This window comes from Galleria mellonella, unplaced genomic scaffold (assembly GCF_026898425.1).
Source record: "Galleria mellonella isolate WM207_F2 unplaced genomic scaffold, CSIRO_AGI_GalMel_v1 utg312, whole genome shotgun sequence".
NCBI lineage: Eukaryota > Metazoa > Arthropoda > Insecta > Lepidoptera > Pyralidae > Galleria > Galleria mellonella.
Window position 1 is genome coordinate 236,404 of NW_026442074.1, and position 22,749 is coordinate 259,152.

The 22,749-nt window shown below is 36.3% G+C and overlaps 2 protein-coding genes across 2 annotated transcripts in view; both read right to left on the reverse strand.

Moving 5' to 3' along the window:
* The window catches only part of LOC113516340 (TWiK family of potassium channels protein 7-like), a 127,303-nt gene that overhangs the window by 17,673 nt on the left and 86,881 nt on the right, over positions 1 to 22,749 (reverse strand). The gene's annotated exons all lie outside the window — the stretch shown is intronic.
* Positions 6,152 to 8,098, reverse strand: LOC113522105 (uncharacterized). Its single transcript, XM_052895848.1, has 2 exons — positions 7,828 to 8,098; positions 6,152 to 7,227 (listed from the first exon to the last, which is right to left on the reverse strand). Exons 1-2 carry the CDS (start codon positions 7,994 to 7,996, stop codon positions 6,263 to 6,265), a joined length of 1,134 nt encoding a protein of 377 aa, XP_052751808.1. The 5' UTR covers positions 7,997 to 8,098; the 3' UTR covers positions 6,152 to 6,262.

Here is a 22,749-nt window from a genome sequence, read left to right on the forward strand (position 1 = left end):
CGTCCCTTTTAAAGCATCTCTCAAAACCTAACTGCGGTTGCCAATCCGCATGCCAAGCGTGGCAACTACTAACTCCCCAAATGCGAGGCTTATGTCCAGCAGTGGACAATTAAAGACTGATGTGACGTTAATGAAGAATATATATGTATTATTGACGAAAATGTTTCTACTAAGATATAATAATACAATTTTAAATGTACACCCGATTGCTACGACATTTATATTTGGTAGTTTCATCATAGACAGTAGAGATAATATTGTTTCTCATTTAATAGAGATTAAATGAGAAACAATATTATCTCGAATCATTGTAAATTCAATTAACTCCCCAATTGTTGTGAGTAACTTATAATTAAACGGCTGTTACTCTCGTCTTGAATAAACAATTTTCAATTTCCGTGAAGTAGTGTCCTAAAAAAACATTCCATGTTAAAAAGCGATGCCAAGTTTCACTACTCTTACTGCTGTACTGTATTTTATTTGCCATCATTATGAAATCGCTAGTCTATTTTTTACTTATAGACAAGGCCAAAATTCTCAAATCCCTTAAAATTCTTTATTTGTAAATTTTTTATTGTACGTATTTTATATTGGACACATTAAAAGATTTAGTACACAGTGGCAGATTTTTATTACACAGTGGAATCTTTTACAGCCAATCTTTATTGTATAAGTACGAGGTTTGTCCGGAAAGTACGTATAAAAGTTTTTTAAAAATTTTATTTTACAATTATTCAGGTAAATCAATTTTATCCCCTTAGTACTCCCCCTTTAATGCACTTGTGCCAACGCCGTTTCCACTGTGAGAAGGCTCCTTGAAAGTCCTCTGGTTGTAAATATCTCATTTATCCCCCAAATGCCGCCCCCGAAGTACCAATTTGGTTTTTAGTCACACGGGGCCAAATTAATAGGGGGGTGTTCGGTCACCGTAATGGAATTTTTACTCAAAAACTCACGGAACGATCTTGGCGCAAATTTTTTTCATTTGAAGTTCGTTTCTTAGAATTTCGTGGACCACGGTTTTGCCCAAATTAAGCTCTTCAGCCACCTGTCTGACCGTTAAACGACGGTCCCCATTAACACAAGTTCGAATTCTTTCCACGTTTTCGTCGGAATGTGAAGTGGAAGGACGTCCTGAACGTGGGTCATCTTGAACGCTTTCTCGGCCCTCTCTGAATCTTTTTAGCCACTTGTGGACGGTTGGTTCCTTCACAGCATCATCCCCATAAACTGTTCTGAGATCGGCAAAAATTTCACGGCCATTCTTGCCGAGTTTCGAGAGAAACTTGATTACGACGCTGCTCTTAGCGGGCTCCATGCCGACGGGGTTTCGTTAAGAGGTAACTTCACAGATGGCGTGACAAGCCAGTTCGCACCGCAGAACTCGCAGACCAGAACTGAAGCATTGTTAGGGACATAAGGAAGGGGTCCTGCGCTTACCTGGCCTCCCCACTCCTCTTTCTCGCATTCCAGAACACTTTTATACGAACTTTCCGGACAGACCTCGTAAATAAAAAAAACATAGTTTTTAATCGTGGTAAAATAAATTACTTGTATTTAAAAACCAAACTAATGAATACATTTTAATAAACGGGATTGGTGGATGACTTTCAGGGTAACGTTGATTTTCATTTGCATTATGTTCCTTAAACCCCTTTAGATTTTTCTATTTTACTAATATTACCAATGACAGGGTAACGTATAAAACGCTTAAGTTTTCAGGCACGGCAATGAATCAAGGGGTCATACAAAAAGGACTCTAAGTGCTAATAATTATTTGATTGCAATTATTTTGTATAATTTCGCTATCATATATAATCATAAAGGATCATAGATCATAAAGGATCATCAGATATATATATCATAAAGGTTGCCTGGAAGAGATCGTTCCAGCGATAAGGTCGCCCATTGTTTTCTCATTGTGATTACTTCTTGTAATTATTTATATTTATAATAAGTTTACTATTGTAATCTTTTGGAGAAAACAATAAAGAGTATCTATCTATCTATCTATTAGTACGTGTGTAAACGTCAACACTCGAACCACATCATTACTATCAGAAGTTCTACAATCTTCCATATCAGCATTTCGTCCACGCACGTTTTGCGACATGTGTTTCGTCTCTAAATGAGGCGTGTTCACTAGCAAGCCTAAAGATACTTCTTTTAGAGATATGTTCACCTTAGCTTATATCGTTTATAATTGTTGTTTTACTCTATGTTTTAGTGCAATGAAGTATATTAAAATACTAACGAAATGGATTTTTTTATACAACTTAGAATGGAAAACAAGCTGACGGCCCACCTGATGGAAAGTGGTAACCGTTGCCTATAGACATGAGCAGTACCATGGACATAACAGAGTATACTGTTTCGCCCATGATACCCCCCATGTGTTGCCATTCCTGAGGACTCAGGTGTTATTCCTCTGTACCTTGTAAATTCACGCCATATTCCACACTTCAAACCGAAACACAGCCATGCAAACACAACTGCTTCACGGTAGAAACACGAATTGGACAGAGGTACCCAAGCAATCGACTTTTGTACAAAGTCTCCCTCTGGTAGAGGCGAGATTAGGATTATGCTGAAAGAATTTATCAAATGTGCAGTTTAATTTCTTAAATTTTTATTTTACTCTATTTATATTTATTTTTATATTTACTCTATTTAAACCATCAACGAGAGAATAGTAGAACATATTCGCATCGATTTTGTATTTGAAAATATTCCTAACTACAATATTTTGTTATAATATTTAATGATTAAACGAACTTACACAAGTGAAGTTCTATCATAATTATACGAGGTGCTTCGTCCGAAGAGATTAGTAACCTGTAAATTTAAGAAATATATAATGTAGTTACACGTAAGTGATACCACTTTGCACTGAAATGTGTAGGCACTATAGTTTATTGATTGATTTCCGTTTTTTTTTTTTTTTTTTTTTTTTTGTGGGTACTTTTTTGCTTGTATGGGTATTTAGGGCTGTGTCGCGCCATAGTTGCTTCATTCAGTTTAGAGCTTTTGTTTACTTTATATTTTCTGAACTTATTTTCTGGGTAGGGTAGGGGGGATGTGTTACTAATCTCTTCGGACGAAGCACCTCGTATAATTATGATAGAACTTTACTTGTGTAAGTTCGTTTAATCATTAATTATACTCGTGCTTCGTCCTCTAGATTAGTAACCTGTAAATTTAAGAAATATATAATGTAGACCTTGAGAGTTGGTTCAGAAAATATTGCAGATTAAAACGAAATATTATTGTAAATATGAGTTTAATCAAAAAGAATTAGATGAGTTCATGATTATCAAGAATAATCCGTAACCACTAATTATCATTAATTATTATAAGTATAATTATATTAACTTAATAATCATCTTTCCTACTATATGAATTATTTTATTAACTAAATTATATATATATATATTCCTATTAATTATTATTTATGATTGCTCGCGCGAGTGAGCCATCATTGTTGTTATTTATAATGATTCTGTTGTAGAATTTTCCGAATGTATTTGACGAGCCACTCCATCCGGCCGTCTTACGAATCATATCGACAGATACACCACACTTGTATGCTTTCGAGGTGGCAGCATGGCGAGTGCTATGCGCCGTGAAGACTGAAACATCAATTCCGCAATTATGCAGTGTGGACTTGATCCAGCGGCTAATAGTCTGTGCGCCTACGTTTTTATGAGGTTTTTTGTATCCTACAAACAGATTAACCAAATTTTGGCGTAAATTTTTGGTTCTTTTTAGGTATGCAGTTAATGTTGTGGAAGGGCATATTTCGGGTTTTTCCGAAAAGAAGGGCAGAATTAAAAGTGGCTGCTTGGCGCCTAATCTACTACTAGTTTTGATTTCATTTGGTATTTTAATTGAAATTTGAGTTGGCTGGTGCTCGATATTATTGATATTAATTAGTGCTAATGTCTGTACTCTATGCGCGGAGGCTAAAGCTAGTAAGGTTGCGCATTTTTTGGTGAGGTTTTCTAAAGACAGTTGTTCGTTAGGATACATGTTGCCAAGGCAATCAAGCACAGGGGCTGTATCCCATGTAATGTCGTATTTAGGCAAAGGTGGACGAAGTCTGTAGACGCCCTTAAAAAATCGAGCTACTCGATCGTCTTTCGTTATATGGGGACCTAATAAAAGCGAAAGTGCTGATCTATAGGAATTGAGGGTACCATATTGACAGCCGCTATTATAAGCTTCGGTAAAGAAGAGTAGGATGAACGGAATTGATGCTTCATAAATACTAATTTTTTGTTTATGACAAAAACTGAACCATTTCTTAAACGGTACATCATACTGTTTAAAAGAGTTCTTGGAGAGTGATGCCATCATAACTTCTAGTGAGGAAGGCGGTATACTTCGTCGCAGTAATGCTGTCCGCACAATACTCCGACCTCCAGGGTAAGCTTTGATTGAATGTTCTGGCTGCTGCTGTGTGACATAACAATGCAATTATTATTCATAAGAACAAAAGAATTAGTAATGAGCAGTTTGCGAAAGATAGGGTACCACGGTTGCGTCGGCCATCTTGGGACAACCATAATACCTTTTGCTTTATCTGAAATAATTTTCCTTAGTGTTTTTAATATAATTGCAAAAGGGGGAAAAGCGTAAAAATATATATTTGTCCATTTAATAGTGAAAGCGTTTATGGCTATGGCATCAGGATCTCTATGCCAGGATACAAATTTACTGCATTTGGTGTTGACTCGACTGGCAAATAAGTCAACTTGTGGAGTACCAAATTGATTACAAATATACTGGAAGGCTTTATTGGTTAGTTCCCATTCTACATCGGGGTGTATGCGCCTGGATTCTGCATCAGCAATTACATTATCTGCAGATTTTATATATGAAGCGTAGATAAATAAGGCTCTATCCTCACACCACCTCCATATGTCTTTAGCTACTTTGGTCAAGTGAGGAAATTGTATTCCACCCATGCGGTTTATGTAAGCAATAGCGGTGGAATTATCTATATGTAATAATACTTGACATTTTTTGAGATCTTTGGCGAATATTTTCAGCCCAAAGAATGCAGCTATCAGTTCTAATTCATTTATATGTTTTCCTTTCTCATCTTTTGACCATGAGCCACTAGCTGTATTGCCGCGACATGTTGCGCCCCATCCAGTTAATGAGGCGTCCGTATATATCTCTAGATGATATTCGTCGATTCTGATTTGCCTAACGGATGAAGTAATGCCTTTCAACCACCACTTAAAATCTGGTAATAAGGTTTTGGGTAAAGACATATATTTGTCGTAGTTTTGGTCTTTTTTAAGATGTAAAAACTTGTGTCGTTCGAGTTGTTTCGTATAAAGTAGACCGTACTCGACTGCAGGGCAGGCAGATACAAGAAGTCCTATTAATTGAGCAAACTTTCTAACTTTACATCGTTTTATATTTATCATCTTAATGAGTTCCGTTCTAATATATGCTTTTTTCTCATTAGGTAACGTTATTTGGAATTGTTTTGAATTTATAATGAAGCCCAGAAATCTGCATGTTGTTGCAGGTGATGGGGTACTTTTTTCGTCATTAATGATAAAGCCTAAACTTTCTAATAATTTTTTAGAGATTGAAATGTTGCATTTACAGACTTCATATGTATGTCCTAATAGAAATAGGTCATCGAGATAAATTGTGGACAGGAGTCCACACATGCGGAGGAGTTTAACAACTGGTTTCATAATTTTTGTAAAAATGTATGGAGCAGTATTTAACCCAAAGGGTAAAACATTAAATTCATATATTTTCCTTCCCATGAGAATCTTAGATATTTCCTAGACTCGGTATGTATTTTAATTAAAAAGTATGCGTCTTTTAAATCTAATGTTGCCATAAAACAATTTTTTGTAACTAATTTAACAGCAGTGCGTAAATCTTCAAGTTTAAAGTGATCGGTTTTAATAAATTTATTTAGGCTTTTTAAATTCAAAATAAATCTAAATTTTCCGTTGGGCTTAGGCCGTAGAAACACTGTAGAAAGAAATTGATTTCTATCGGGAGAACACTTACTAATAGCACCCATATTAATGAGGTCTGTTATAGCTGCATTAAAGTGATTTTTTTTCCGTGTCGGTATATTGATGGGGTTTGGGTTCATATTTCTGGACGGGGGGATTTGAAAACCTTATTTTATACCCATTTACCCATGACAGTATAGTGTGGTCATTGGTGATGTGTGCCCATTGCTTATAAAACGATGAGAGTCGACCAGCATACTTTACCGAATCTAGCGACGACCCGCAGGTTTCTGCGGATGTTGCGATGGTTTCGACAAGTTGGAGTGCGTCGGATTCTGTGAGTATCTGTTCGGTTGAGACGTCGTCATACGAGAGGCAGGTCCGCGGCTCCGTTGTGGTCCCTGTTGTTGCCTGCGAACTGGGACCGGAGCTCTGTAGTTTAAATTCCCGGTAGGATTTTGTGGCTTGGGTCTAGGTTGACTTTTAATCTTTAGATCTGTCCCTGATTTAGTGACTAGTTTAGCGGTTTTGAGCGTTTCGCTGAGATTTTCGCCAAAAAGGTATTTGTCTATTTTAGTGTTGGTTAAATGTTCTCGTAAATCTTTCTTTATAGTTCCCATTGCGAGATAGCGTCGAGTGACAGATTCTGCATGTTGGATATCGCATAAAATGCGGGTAACGTCCATTATAATTTTAAGGCGCGAGCTGTCTTTATCTTTGGAATTTAGTTCTTGATTGAGTATGCCAGATAATCCCGATATAGCTGCAGCCAACTGTTTCTGTCGAGTTTCTATCCCCTTGTCGCGTTTTATTGTGGCTTCCGATAATGCAGCTTTTATTTCAGCGTTTACTAGGGGTGCGCCGATTTTTTTACTGTTTGCTGGTACTAGATATTTACTGCACAGTTCTTTACGGGTCTCTTTCGTTAGCCCATCAGTCGCAATGTGTTCAAGCCTATTTGCAAGTTCTTTGTGAATATCGCTGCCATACTCTGTTATCGATGTTGGGTCTTCACCCAAAATGTCTAAAGCAATGCTGTCAAGTGCACCGCTTTCAGCAACATTGTCTTCCTCGTTGTGAGTGGCGATTTCAATTTCAGCCGGTGGCATAGCTGCAAGATCCCCCGTTTGATTTGTCTCGCACAATAAAATTGGAGTTATCTCTTCTAGATTCTTAGACTGGGGAGGCGTCGTGTCTAATTTAGGTGAGCTCGAGTTGTCCAAAAAATCCCGAACTGCAAATATGAAATTTCATCTCTCAGGATACTATTTCACTTATTTATTTAATATAGCACAGCATAGCAGTAGCATTCTTTTGAGCATCTAGCCCAAAAGAATGCTGTTTTAGCGACCGCGATGTACCCATTATAAGGATAGCATATTTTACGGGAGGTGCGTCATTAGACGATTTGTTTGCCCTGGCGGGCAAGGTGTATTCCGCAAGGTATCAGATCCAAAGATCAGTTCTTATTGTGGAGCACCGTATAAATGCCTGAATACACAGTCCCAACGACTGATTAGGTAGGCTATTTGTAAGTCCATTAAGACTTGAAAGCATGCCATGGTGGCATAGTCTGTCACACAACAGATCAGTCCCAGAGATTGACCTTAACTGTGGACGACTGAATTTTTATGTACTTAATGTAGGTTGTATTTGAGGTTTGTTGCGGTCATCCACAACCGAACACGCTAGGGTGAGTACATGTTAAATCTAGCTTATTTTAAGACAAGATGACTGACTACCCAACTGCGATTATAGTTGCGAGCATATTTTATTTAGTTACTTAAAACTGATGATTAACGTAATTTGTAAGATGTTTAGATAAAATATTTATGTCTGTACTTACATGTTTGTGCATCCGGGGAGGATATTGAGTGAGGTGAACTTTTATCACTATTATCACTATTGCGGTGACGCCGCGCACGCTTTAATTTTTTCTCTAATTTTTTTAACTTTTTGGATATATTATCTAGATCGTTGTCTGAATTCTTTCTTTTTGGCATTTTTAATAACTAATATTAAAAAGATAAGCAAGAGGTGCGTTGTGGTTAAGCACTGAAACGTGAATGAAGCAACTATGGCGCGACACAGCCCTAAATACCCATACAAGCAAAAAAGTACCCACAAAAAAAAAAAAAAAAAAAAAAAAAAAAAAAAACGGAAATCAATCAATAAACTATAGTGCCTACACATTTCAGTGCAAAGTGGTATCACTTACGTGTAACTACATTATATATTTCTTAAATTTACAGGTTACTAATCTAGAGGACGAAGCACGAGTATAATCAATTATTTCACGCTGTCTCAATCGGTTTGCGGCATTAATTACAAAGGGTCAGCTGCTAATGGATTTTCAACAAAAGCTTCGTGTTATATTAATTGCTTAGTTGTGAACTAGAAATGTGGCATCATACATGCCTATGTGGGTAGTTGCCGAATTCTAAGAAGAAGATATAATTTTATATTTACCGAATTACTATTTAATTCACCTTTTATATTATTACGTTAAAATAAGTTTTATATAGTTTTGTATGTCAAATGCAAACAATAAGTGCTTTCTATAATTAATCAAAGCACAATATGATATCGTACAATTTTACCGTTACGATACAATAGCAAAGCAAGTTTTACGTAATTGTATGGAGATTCTTTTATTTTCCGTGTCGATATTGTGGTATGACATTATAATAGACATGCATGGAAATATAAAACCGCATTCATACGAAAACATATATATTGCTCTCGTTTTATGTCGTTAATTGTAACGATATAATTGTATATCGTACGATATTATCGTACTATGTTATGGTAAATTATAAAAGCGTCCATTAAAAGATGGAATTCAAAATTAATGTAAATATAGATGTTTAAATGGAAGATAATGTAATGGCAAAAAAGAAGTAAATTTGAATGTTCGTTTGGAAAGGATAGTTAGAGGGAAGAATTACCATATATAAGTTTTGAACGTAAATCGGCTCTTACTTATTTATTTATTTATTTATAAAAGACACACCAACAATATGCTCACAACAATTAATTAATATACAATGTTATAAGTAAGTAAAAGAGAACTACTATTCAAAATTGCTTAAATGTATGTTTACTTGAACAAAAACATCTTACTCCTCACTACCAAGCTTAAGGCCATATGAACACATCAATTAAAGGTGTATACAGCTCTCACAGATAAGCGTCAATGTACACTAAGTAACAATTATACAATTAGAAAAGACCTAATACCAATCCATATTATTAATAAGTCTAGTAAACTACACTAAAGAATTACCAAAGATGTCGATATCATGGCCAACGTTTACGGCTTTATTATACGATGATAACATTCTGTTGAGGGGAGAATTGGATCCTAAGTTAGTACGACAAGCATATGTTGAAAATGTGTTAACCATTTTAGCAGATCTAATATTGAAATTACGTGGTACTATTAAGCGTTTATCCTTAAGAACATCAGGTATTAAAATAAGGCCATTTAAAATCTTGAACAACATTAGAAGATCCTAAGAGATAACCTTTCTACGCTGACTTAGTGACTTCATCCCGAAGATTCTTACCTTTATTAAAAGCAGTTATACTGACTATGTTAAAAGTACATCGACTAAATAGATAACATACGTATTAAAGTTAATAGAAAAGATAAAATGAGCATGTAGGAATTGAAAGTCTGTTTGGATATAAGCATTTGTAACTTTATTATCTCTGCCTACCTCATTGAATTAGGGACGTAAGCGGTAAGGTGTGTGTACGTAATAAGTACTTCCTAACTATATTAATTTAAACATTATTGTCGTCCGTGACACCGCCGGTCTGTATGTTTACAACAATATCTAATCTCTGTTAATTGCAGTACCGAAACTTGTTAATCAATCTAATATAACTTTGTAGCGTACAAGACCACATTGATCGATCTAGAACGATAACAATCTGCATTATACAGAATAAACGGGAAAGGGTATCCTGGTAACCAGTGACTTGTTTAACTTGATCCCTCGTATGGAGTTATTTTTATGCGATCAGGGCTCAGTGAATGGCACGTTCTGTACAAGTAAACTTTCATCATTGAAGGCGTGTATCAGATAACACGTAACAGTCTAGGCCACTCGAGCGGCTGGAATGTCCCGTACTGAAATGAGAAGCCGAAACTAGGAATATTTGAAGCGGAAAACAAAAGCGTTGATTTATATATATAAGATATTTGTTTGTAACCGAGAAAGTTCTAGAATTTGTTAGAACAATACTACTCGTTGTTGAATTTATTAATTAGCCTACACAACATCCTACCGCAGAAAGTTCTAGAATTTCTTGTGAGAATATTGGATGAGTTTAATAATTAATCCATATAGCAGGCATCATTGATACGAACTCCAGTGAAATATTAAAAACAAGTTACTTGTGTAGAAAATTAAACAAAATTTCCCCTTTCACGCACTCATTTTTTTATATGGCGATTTTTTAACCCAAATTTTTTACTTGTCTCTGTATTATTTTTCAAATATTTTGCTTCAATACAAACTTTGTCCTGACAATTAAAAACGCAATAAAAAAGTGTCAGAAGCCAAATAAGTACAGTTGTTCCAAAGTAATGCACTTACATACGTTTGGCAAATGATTTTTTTTATGTAGATACTTTAAAATTTCTTCTAAGTTTTAGAGCAAATATTGTTTGAGCATGCAAATATTGTTGTTAATATCATAACATCGACTGTTAACTGTCCACTCCTGTATAAGGGCATCCCTATATTGGGGAGGTTTTGCCAGTAATTGCCATTTTTAGCAGGCGATGTTTTAAGAGAGTCGCTGCTGCCTATCCCTCGACCATTAAGTCCCCTTAGTCCCCTCTTAAGACACCCACAGGGAAAAGAAGGGATGGTCAATTCTATGCCTGGACATAGAAATAACAAAACAAACTCATACAAACTCACTATCACATTTATAGGTATCAGCAAATATATAATTTGAAATAGTAAACAAGCGGACAGCCCACCAGATGAAAAGTAGTGACTGTCGAACATAACAGAGTATATTATGTTGCCTATGATACATTTCATGGATTGCCATTCCTGAGAACTAGGATATTATTCCTCTGTACCCTGTAAATTCACTGCCATATTTCACTATTCAAACGGAAACACAGCCATGCAAACATAACTGCTTCATAGCAGAAACACGAAAACAATAGAGGTTGCTGGAAGAAATCTCTTATTAGAGACAAGCTATGTCTATGTCTAGATAGATCTAGATAGATAGGTCTAGATAGATCTAGAGACTCTTTATTATTTACTCCAAAAAATTACAATAGTAAACTTATTATATATATAAACAATTATAGGAAATGTTTACACTGAGAAAACAGTGGACGGCCTTTTCGATAAAAGTGATCTCTTCCAGACAACCTTTGGATAGAGAGGAGTATTTATAAACAGTTTTATCGGAGGCGCGATGAAAATTTTGTTATTTTAAATGCATATAAAGCTTAAACATATTCAATAATGTATGTACATTACGTTAAAAATAAAATTTCTTTACATTGTGTACAATAAAGAATAAAGAGGTACCCAAGTAATTGTAACACTCGCAGTACCCAACGTATTACATAATTACATTTGTGTCTATAATAATGTACCGGTGTTTATTATGCAAAGTTTCAATAAGACTTGAAGGCGAAGCGTCCTCGGAAGGTCGCTTAGATTATAAGCCACTTAAAACGCGACACCTACTCCAACTTGAGATGAACTTAGCCCAACTATTTCTAACAACATGATGCGGCAGTGACGATAAGCGAAGGGCTGTAAACTTCGTTTACTTACTTAGTTTAAGCTGTATTTATTCGCGGGTCTTTGTGATCCGTCACGATAAAATCTTTTATAATTAAGCGTCTCCCGAAAGGAGGAAGCTTTTAATTCGCCTGCATTTGTAACTGAATTGGAAAAGAGAAGGATTTTCATTTATTCCGATTTTTGCGACATTTTGTTCTGTGCTCAGTTCGCCAACTCATTCGATCCGTCGATCGGCGTGTGTACGTCGCCAAATTTGAACCCAATTTTTTAACTATTTGGGGTGGACAGTACAAATTTAAATTATCTTTGTTCAAATAGACTTGTTTAGAAGCACTTTTAAATTGTCATTTTTTAATCTATTGCAGGGTTCGGAAGATCGTTATTTGTAGAGGAGAGCCCGCAAGAAACTCAACAGTTATTCTTTTAAATCTCTGTTAACATTATTTGTATTTATTTAAATGCACTGTGTCTAATATTACATGGTCGTTAAAAGGCCGTGCATGATCGACTAATACCATGCACATTTGTCATTCAAGTGCGTTTTTTACTCCATAACATTTTGGTTCCATATTAATTTACTCACGCATTTTGCATTTTTTTTGCAGAGCAAAATCCTACTTTTTTTTTGCAACACAGGGGCAAACGAGCATGCGGTTCACCTGATGGTAAGTGACTACCGCCGCCCATGATCACCCACAACACCTACGGCATTGCAGGTGTGCTGCCGGCCTTTTAAAAAGAAATATGCTCTTTTCTTGAAAGTTATGTTGTTGTATCGGTTCGGAAATACTGCTGCTGGAACTTGATTCCAAAGGGTGGTTGTGCGTGGAAGAAAGTGCCTTGAAAAACGCACGGTGGAGGACCGCCACTCGTCCAGATGGTTGGGATAAAATTTTAGTTTATGGCGGGTTGTACGATGGTGAGATCAGCAGCAGGTATCAATCCGAACAATTCTTCAGAGCACTCCCCATGATAAATTCGGTAGAAGATGCACAGAGATGCAACATCTCTACACAGTTTCAGTGGGTCGAGCCGGACAGTAAGACGCCGATCGTCATATTCGAGCTACTTGTTGTGATACAAACTGTGTGATAGACTAGGGGTGGCTAATAAATCTAAATACTGTAGTTATAATAATACTGGCCAAAGTACGAATGTATGAAATATTGGTTATCCAATACTGGTTGTATAATATTGAAATGAATCCGACCGAAATTGATATCTAGAGATATTTGACTGGTATGAGTGATATCGAAATGGGTGATGACCTTTTTTTCCGGTACCAATGTCTAGAGAAACACAATATACAGATGAAAATACCAGAGAGAGACTTTGTACAAGAGTCGATTGCTTGGGTACCTCTGTCCTATTCGTGTTTCAACCGTAAAGCAATTGTGTTTGCTTGGCTGTGTTTCGGTTTGAAGGGTGGGATATGGCGTGAATTTACTGAGTACGGAGGAATAACACCTGAGTCCTCAGGAATGGCAACGCATGGCGGGTATCATTGGCGAAACGGTATACTCTGTTATGTCCATGGTACTGCTCATGTCTATAGGCGACGGTTACCAATTTCCATCAGGTGGGCCGTCAGCTTGTTTGCCATTCTAAGTTGTCTAAAAAAATTCTCCTTGTAGAATACCATTTAAAAATATTCGCACATATTTTAAATCTCCAACTTTCGTGTATTAAAATATCGTCAAAGCGGTAAACTGGTATAAATATTGACATTATCAATATGCGAGTAGTTACACAGCGAAACGTGATTGAATTTCAATTTGTTTGTTTAAATTTTGAATTTATTCAACCGTGACTTACCCCTTTGTGTTGTTGTTCGATTTATTTAAAACTAGCCTCGAGGGAGTAAAAGATTTGCCATTCTGTGAAAGGGTTCTAAATGTTTAAATGGTTCACCTGAAATTGTTGAAACTGTGTTCACTGTTTTTGTATTTATAATTGATGTTATAAATTTAAATGATTCGAAGGATCTTGTTGTAAATTTTATGTAACTATTGAGTTTGATAGTACAACAAAATTTCATCCCAACCATCTGGACGAGTGGAGGTCTTCCACCGTGCGTTTTTCAAGGCACTTTCTTCCACGCACAACCACTCTTTGGAATCAACTTCCAGCAGCAGTATTTCCGAACAGATACGACAACATAACCTTCAAGAAAAGAATATATTCCTTTTTAAAAGGCCGACAGCACACCTGTAATGCCGTTGAAGTTGTGGGTGATCATGGTCAGCGGTAGTCACTTACCATCAGGTGAGCCGCATGCTCGTTTGCCCCCTGTGTTGTAAAAAAAGTGGTTTAAAAACTTAACACCAGAGGACGCTCTCACATGAGTAGTAAAAACTTTCGAAGTCAATGTATTCGGAACGTGCGGTAACGTGAAATACTTGTGGAAACTTGTTTCACATCGTAAAATTTTATTGATTAAGTATTCGTTTTACGTACTTTAAATTTGTTATTCGGAGTACCATTTTACTATTTAATGTGCCATTTTGTGATTAATAATGCCTATTTAAATTAATGTTTAATTAACTTATATATAATAAGCTTAGATTTATGTCGTGTATAAAATTAACTGGTGAATAATTAATGAATTAATTAACTGACAAATAAAATATATTTTACGAATAATATGGAATAATTTCTATAAAGTAAGTTATTTAAAATATATCTCCTTTTACTGCGTTCTATTATTATCAAAATTTCATATGCAATTCGTTTATAAATGAGCCTACGGCTGATTTAATGAAAATTCTCTCAAGAGAGTAAACAATTCGACTCAGCTCTCATTGTAGTTACAATTTATCTACAGCTTGAGACATTCAATGGATGTAAATGACTGAGGACCACCTACAGTGGAGGCTTGTATTCTGGCCTGAGACTGGCAATGAACAGTTTTCAAGATAAAATATTGTCTTTTCACTATTCACGTCTTTGAAACGGGATTGCTGTGCAACAAAGCGGAAGGAGGGTAATGAAAGGAGTTCCTGGACTGATCTAAAATAACCGATAGTACGGTATGCTATATAATTAATTAATATATATATATATATATATATATATATATATATATATATATATATATATATATATATATTCTTTATTACACTTATAAATTATATTCTTAATCATTATATAGTAAAACAAAGTCGCTTACCATTTGTCTGTCCGTATCTATGCTTAGATTTTTAAAAATACACAACCGATTTTGATGTGGTTCTTTTAAATAGATAGAGTGATTCAAGAGGAAGGTGTATATGTGTAATACATGCATAATATTGTAGAGAAACACTGATAATTTTAAAGGTTTCTAATGTGATGTGATATAATGAGCACCCGTGCGAAGCCGGGGCGGGTCGCTAGTATTTAATAAATGTTATAATAAATGAGTATACTATCTACATTAGAAATTTAGTTATATATAATTAATAATACTTTCAAATAAAAACAAATCCAAAATGGTTTATAAAGGACGAAGTTTAGGTATCAAACATAAAAAAATATCAACGGAACGAGAACCTTTTTTTTTAAGTCGGTTGAAAAGATATCAAAAATCTCTACAAAACACAGAAATAAACGAGACAAATAATATAAAGTGAATAAAGTAAATATGCAAGGAAGGGTAACACAGAAACGTTATCGCTCAGTTCCCTTCAATAAACAGGGATTCTGATAAGTTTCCTCAGGCATACTTATTAATGTAAAAATAGAAAGCGTAAGGAGAAAACATTGAATTATCTTGCCTACGTAAGTATATAAATGTAAGAATACTCACAATAATCCACATTCAAAACAAGTATTTTTTTTTTTTTTATACAACTTAGAATGGCAAACAAGCTGACGGCCCACCTGATGGAAAGTGGTAACCGTCGCCTATAGACATGAGCAGTACCGTGGACATAACAGAGTATACTGTTTCGCCCATGATACCCCCATGCGTTGCCATTCCTGAGGACTCAGGTGTTATTCCTCTGTACCCTGTAAACTCACGCCATATCCCACCCTTCAAACCGAAACACAGCCATGCAAACACAACTTGTGAAAGGACTTCTGAAAGGAGGTAAATAGAAGTAATAGTTACCCACAATAATCTATACTTATAATAAATCTGTAGAGAGGTCAATTCTGTACATGAAATATATTTACAAAATAACTATCAGGCGGTGATTAGTGATCGATACTGATGCCAAAAATGCAATCAGTAACATTTTTGTCTCTCTGTTTGTCTGTATGTTCGTTATTATAGAAACAAAAGTACTCGACGGATTTTAACGAAACTTGGTACAATTATTCTTCATACTCCTGGGCAGGTTATAGTGTACTTTTCATCGCGCTACGATCAATAGGAGCAGAGCAGTGAAGGGAAATGTTAAAAATGTCCGCTTGTGCTAGTCTAGGAATAATATGTTGATGTTAATAACAAAGCGGTCCTCAACCGTGCGTTTTTCAAGGCACTTTCTTTCACGCACAACCACTCTTTGGAATCAAATTCCAGCAGCAGTATTTCCGAACCGATACGATAACATAACCTTTAAGAAAAGAGCATATTCCTTTTTAAAAGGCCGGCAGCACACCTGCAATGCCGTTAGTGTTGTGGATGATCATGGGCAGCGGTAGTCACTTACCATCAGGTGAGCCGCATGCTCGTTTGCCCCCTGTGTTGTAAAAAAAAGCCATATGATAAAATTATATGAAAATAAAACTGCCAAAATTAATATTAACTAGTGATCACAGTGAACAAATCATGTACCGACAGACGACAAGACTATTTTATATTTTAGACATATTTTTGTCCATATTTTGGTCCATTTTTGTTAATGATTGTACTAAAAAACTATGTTAATACTTCATCATCATCGCCATCATTATCATCATCAGCCATTATCCGTCCACTGCTGGACATAAGCCTCCCCCATAGACTGCCATAAAGAATGGTCCTGAGCCACCTGCATACACTGACTCCCTGCAATGCATTACAGGTCTTTTTTTATACAACTTGGAACGGCAAACAAGCTGACGGCCTACCTGATTGCAAGTAGTAACCGTCGCCTATAGACAAAAGCAGTACCATGGACATAACAGAGTAAATATATATATTTCGCCCATGACACCCCCCATGCGTTGCCATTCTTGAGGACTCAGGTGTTATTCCTCTGTACCCTGTAAATTCATTGCCATATCCCACCCTTCAAACCGAAACACAGCCATGCAAACACAACTGCTTCATGGTAGGAACACGAATGGAACAGAGGTACCCAAGCAAACTTTTGTACAAAGTCTACCTCTGGTGATATATGCATAGATATCAATATCTAATTGTCTATTTAATTTATTAAACTTACTCCATCTAGTGGGGGGTCGTCCTACACTGCCCTTACATGGTCGCCACTCAAGTTGTCGGTTCTTCGGACTATGTGATCATACGCTTGCCACTTCAGCTTGCTTATCCATTTGGGCATATTGGTTATTTTAGTTCTTTTGCGGATATCTTCGTTTCGGATTCTATCACATTAATACTTCATTACTAATAATGATTTAGTTCTCTCGGCAAGTATTCTCACGAGAGGTCTATCTGATTTATTTCCAAATATGTTCAGGATACTGTTGCCACTCCACGCGTATTCTGTTTTTTTTTTATACAACTTAGAATGGTAAACAAGCTGACGGCCCACCTGATGGAAAGTGGCAACCGTCGCCTATAGAGATGAGCAGTACCATGGACATAACAGAGTATACTGTTTCGCCCATGATACCCCCCATGCGTTGCCATTCCTGAGGACTCAAGTGTTATTCCTCCGTACCCAGTAAATTCACGCCATATCCCACCCTTCAAACCGAAACACAGCCATGCACAACTGTTTCACGATTGAAACACGAAAGGAACAGAGGTACCCAAGCAATCGACTTTTGTACAGTCTCCCTCTGGTGATAAAGAAAGAAGAAGAAGAAAGAAGCTGTCTTTTTACGCCTGACTGCGTCAAAACCATCTGTACTAGCAAATATTCATATATTTATAGACTATATCCATAGACATATTATATTTATGAAACTCTACTAACATCCCGCAACTTTGCCCATTTGAATCATTATAATAAAAGTATCCTAACTTACTAGCACCAGTATATCAAATTTCATTCAAAACAAGTCAACTGTTTAAGCGTTATTAACAGACATACAAACTTTGATTTGAATTAGGAATACAGAATGGTGTAACGACAGATTAATTTTGAAATAAACAATTTAAATTTGGAATGAGTAGTTGAAATAGAAATCAAGTTAGCCATTTTTAAAAGTGGAATTCTATATATTCTATATACAAGAATATAGTTAAAAGATATATATATATATATATATATATATATATATATATATATATATATATATATATATATATATATATATATATATATATATATATATATATATATATTACCAGAGAGGGACCTTGTATAAAAGTCAGTAAAAAATAGTTTGCTTGGGTACCTTTATCCTATTCGTGTTTCAACCGTAAAGCAATTGTGTTTGCATGGCTGTGTTTCGATTTGAAGGGTGGGATATGGCGTGAATTTACAGAGTACAGAGGAATAACACCTGAGCTCTCAGGAATGGCAAAGTATGGGGGTATCATGGGCGAAACAGTATACTCTGTTATGTCCATTATACTGCTCATGTCTAGGCGACGGTTACCACTTTCCATCAGGTGGGCTGTCAGTTTGTGTGCCATTGAAAATTGTATAAAAAAATAAAGGTATATCGCCGTGTGTGGTCCAGCATTGATTCGGCTACATATTCCTTTCCTGTAGACGTCGTAAAAGGCGACTATGGAAGGGAAAGGGATGGGAAGCAGCATCCCTCTTTAAACATTTCTAAAAGCCTAACTGCGGTTGCCATCCTGCCTGTCAAACGTGGCAACTACTAGCAAAACTCCTTTTACCAGGAACGTTTATGTCCACTAGTGGACAATTTACAGCTGAAATAATAATATAAAAATAAGGATATATTACTTCATAACATTCCCAGTATCCCAATAAAATAAGCAATAGAAAGTGCCATCAATAAAATTCTAACTGAAACACCGATAGTCGAAAAATGTCAGAAGAAAAAGGAATGTGTTGTAAAAAGTGGCCATTATTTCGTATTCGGCCGCTATTGTATCGCGGGCAGTCGGTTCGCGGGACCGACATCTGTTCCAGAACAAGAACTATCGGAAAATCTCACAAAATACGTTCGGCTTTGACTTCCCTCTCGCAGGACAAAGTTATGTTTGTTCGGAGATTATAATAGGATTGAATGTGCATGCGTATTATAGTAATAGGAACAATATTGTTGTATGAAATGAAATGAAATTTATTGCGATTAATTTGGTAAAATATTATACGTTTTTGCTTACAAACACAAATACATTTTACTTAAGAAATATAGCAACGATTTCAATCCTAATCCAAATCACGAGAGGGAGACTTTGTACAAAAGTCGATTGCTTGGGTATCTCTGTCCCATTCGTGTTTCAACCGTGAAGCAGTTATGTTTGCATGACTGTGTTTCGGTTTGAAGGGTGGGATATGGCGTGAATTTACTGGGTACAGAGGAATAACACCTGAGTCCTCAGAAATGGCAACGCGTGAGGGGGGGGGGGGTATCATGGGCGAAACAGTATACTCTGTTATGTCCATGGTACTGCCCATGTCTATAGGCAACGGTTACCACTTTCCATTAGGTGGGCCGTCAGCTTGTTCGCCATTCTAAGTTGTATAAAAAAAATCAAAATTATGCATATCACACCATTCATCAATACATTTCACTTATTTTATAATAACAATAACGATACTAGAAACTGAATGTTAATTTTGTTAGAATAAAACAACCCGATTTATTGCATACTTGTTAAGTAACAAAGTCCAAATAATGAAAAATGCGTTTTTTGCAATTAAAATACAGACGCATGGTGTATGTTAATACAGCGGGAGTGGCAACATTTTTTATGCTGAATCAGCACATACATTAAACATATTGCCGTTTTAAACATCCAAAATGGCCGATCATTTAGCGAAGGCACGTGTTCCCGCAGCGGTTATTTGTCACGCATAATTTATACGAAACAAAATGAAGGACACAACAGACACCAGGCATGGGGCATTTCATAAATAACTTGTTAAATTTCATATGAAATTTTATTTAATTTCATATGTAATCTTTGTATTTCTCTTCATACAGTTTGCTACAAATAGCGCACTATAGAAAGTCAGTAAAGTGGTTTTTGTGTTATATCAGCCGTTAACTGTCTACTACTAACTCCCCTATAAGGGGGAGGGAGTGTTTCCCAGTAGTCGCCACTCTTGGCAGGCGGATTGGCAACCGCAATTTGGCTTTTGGTGATGTTTTAAGAGGGACGCTGCTGCCCATCTCTCGACCGTAAACTCCCTTAGTCGCCTCTTACGATATTCGCGGGAATGGAAAGAGTGGCCCATATTAGGCCAGGGCCGCACATGGCTAAAATTATCATATCTATAGACGACGGTTACCACTTTCCATCAGGTGGGCCGTCAACTTGTTGGCCATTCTAAGTTGTATAAAAAAAAATTAAACAAAATTGTATTTCCTATCTGATTACTGGGTTGTAAGAATGTAATAACATAAAAATAGGTACGTAGAGATATATTATGTGTAATATGATTATTATATAATATATAAATAAATATGTAAAAATAATAATAAAATTAGGTCAAAGCATGTGACAATCATTCTTTGTGAAATTTCACAGTCTTATCACAGTGATAATGAAAAATAATTCCGTTAAATTATAATGAAATAAAAGTTGCTTAATCCTTTCCATGCCTACCAGCCAAGGGCTAATATTTACAGCTCTCCAAAACTCAGTCACTGAGCAACGTTAACTCAACCACTGAGTATCGCATAAAGAGTTTCGCGAGCCGACAAATGGCGTAAAAACCATCGTTTTGCATCCACGCGCCTCTAATGCCATCGTAGAATTGCAAAGCGAGCCATTTGCTTGAAATTAATGCGCGTTTTACACGCGCCAGTCACTCGCGCCAGAGGACTTGATCAATTAAAAGTTGTATATTCCAAAACATCTGTCGCCGTTTTTGGACACTTGTGAAACTTTAGCGAATTTTGAATTATGTATACAGCATTACTTATTAATATTGTTTCGAATTTATAATAGTTAATGAAAACTTTGTCCTAATGCCAGAATAGTTATGGGGGAGCATTAGTATTCGTATTTAAATCTGTAACGTTTATCACATTAGTTGGCAAACTGCTGGTGACTATGAAAGGTATAAAACAACTCGAGGCAGAGTAATAAATCTAAGATCAATACGGATTACGGAATAAATTCACTGGTAAAACATTTGAGGCAAATGGGATTGATAACCAAACACTCATACTGATTGCTCGATTCTTAAAGAAAGCTCATTTCTTAAATTGCCCAACTGGAAATCGTACCGGGAATGACACTAATGTTGATTAAAATCTTGGTGCTTTTATATAAATTTCTGAATATAGGGCAACTATTTGACAACTTACAAGAAAAAGTTCTGTTGTTTGATTCTGGCATAGAATGGGTCACTCCTTCCTTTCTCGTGCGTGTCATAAGAGGCGACTAAGGGAGCTTAAGGATCGATGGGATGGGCTGTAGGATCTCTCTTAAAACATTACCAAAATCTAACTGTGGTTGCCAACCCGCTTACCAAGCGTGACATCTTCTGACAAAATCCCCCTTACTTGGAAGGTCTATGTTCAGCAGTGGACAGTTAATGCCTGATATGATGATGATGATGAAGAAATGATTCTTGAGTAGTGATTATGTATAATCAAGTGTACAGTCCAGATAACTACGACAAGGGGCGGGGGGAGGGAAGGGATTGTTAGTAATGGAGACTGAGAATCCCATTGCTAGCAATATACCCAATCAGGTCGACCTCCTCGCGGTTCTCCCTAGAAGCTATCATGGTTAATTCCTAATGAATTCATCATGATGGGCTAACTGGCCTGTTTTCATTCTCATCTATCATGGGGTTGTAAATGTTGTAAAACGCCGTGCCTTAACTTTTATGTTTGCGATGTGATTGGTTTTTCATCTAAAATACTTCAAAGTTTGAAGAAGATGGCCTTTAACCTACACGATTGCCCGTATGCAAAAGCTTCAAAGTAATAAAATACGAAACAAGGATATCCGCAAAAGAATTAAAATAACCGACATAGTCCGAAGTATAAGCAAGTTGAAGTAACAGTAGGCTGGTCACATAACTCAAAGAACCGACAACCGATGCGAAAGAAAGGTTCTTGAGTGACGACTACGTATGGGCAAACGTAGAGTAGGACGATCACCCATTATATAGAGTGATGACCTCAAATGCATTGCAGGAAGTCAGTGGATACAAGTTGGACCATTTCTTATGGCAGTCTATGGCCTATGTCCAGCAGTGGACAGATAATGGCCGAGATGATGATGCGAAAATTGACATGTGCTTTAATCTCTCATATTTCATTTCTAAGTACCGTAATATTCAAGTGTCACTAATGATCAGCCATTTGAAGGGCCGTACTCAACATAGATTAGTTTCACTGATTAATGACGTTGTACTAACAATCATCTGAATATCTTTTTAGGTCTTTACGAAATTACAGCAGAATTTTGCTAAAATATTGTGTATTAAAGGATCATTTAGTTTTTTTTTTTAAATTCGACTACAATATGTAAATGGACTGAGGAGTTAATTAATAGTTTTGGATTTGAAATTTTTATTTTATGCAACTTAAAATGGTAAACAGGCTAATGACCAGTCTGATGGAAAGTGGTAACCATCACGTTTAGACATGAACACTACCATAGACATAATAGAGGCTACTGTGTCCCACATCTGAGTCCTTAGGAATGGCAACGCATGGAGGGTATCATGGGCGAAACAGTATACTCTGTTAAGTCCATG

Excerpts from the sequence above, each read along its gene's own strand:
- LOC113522105 (XM_052895848.1), bottom strand. The coding sequence starts at position 7,996 with ATGCCAAAAAGAAAGAATTCAGACAACGATCTAGATAATATATCCAAA. Across the intron at positions 7,228-7,827 it reads ACAAACATGTAAGTACAGAC|TTCGGGATTTTTTGGACAAC; the intron begins ATAAATATTTTA and ends TCATATTTGCAG.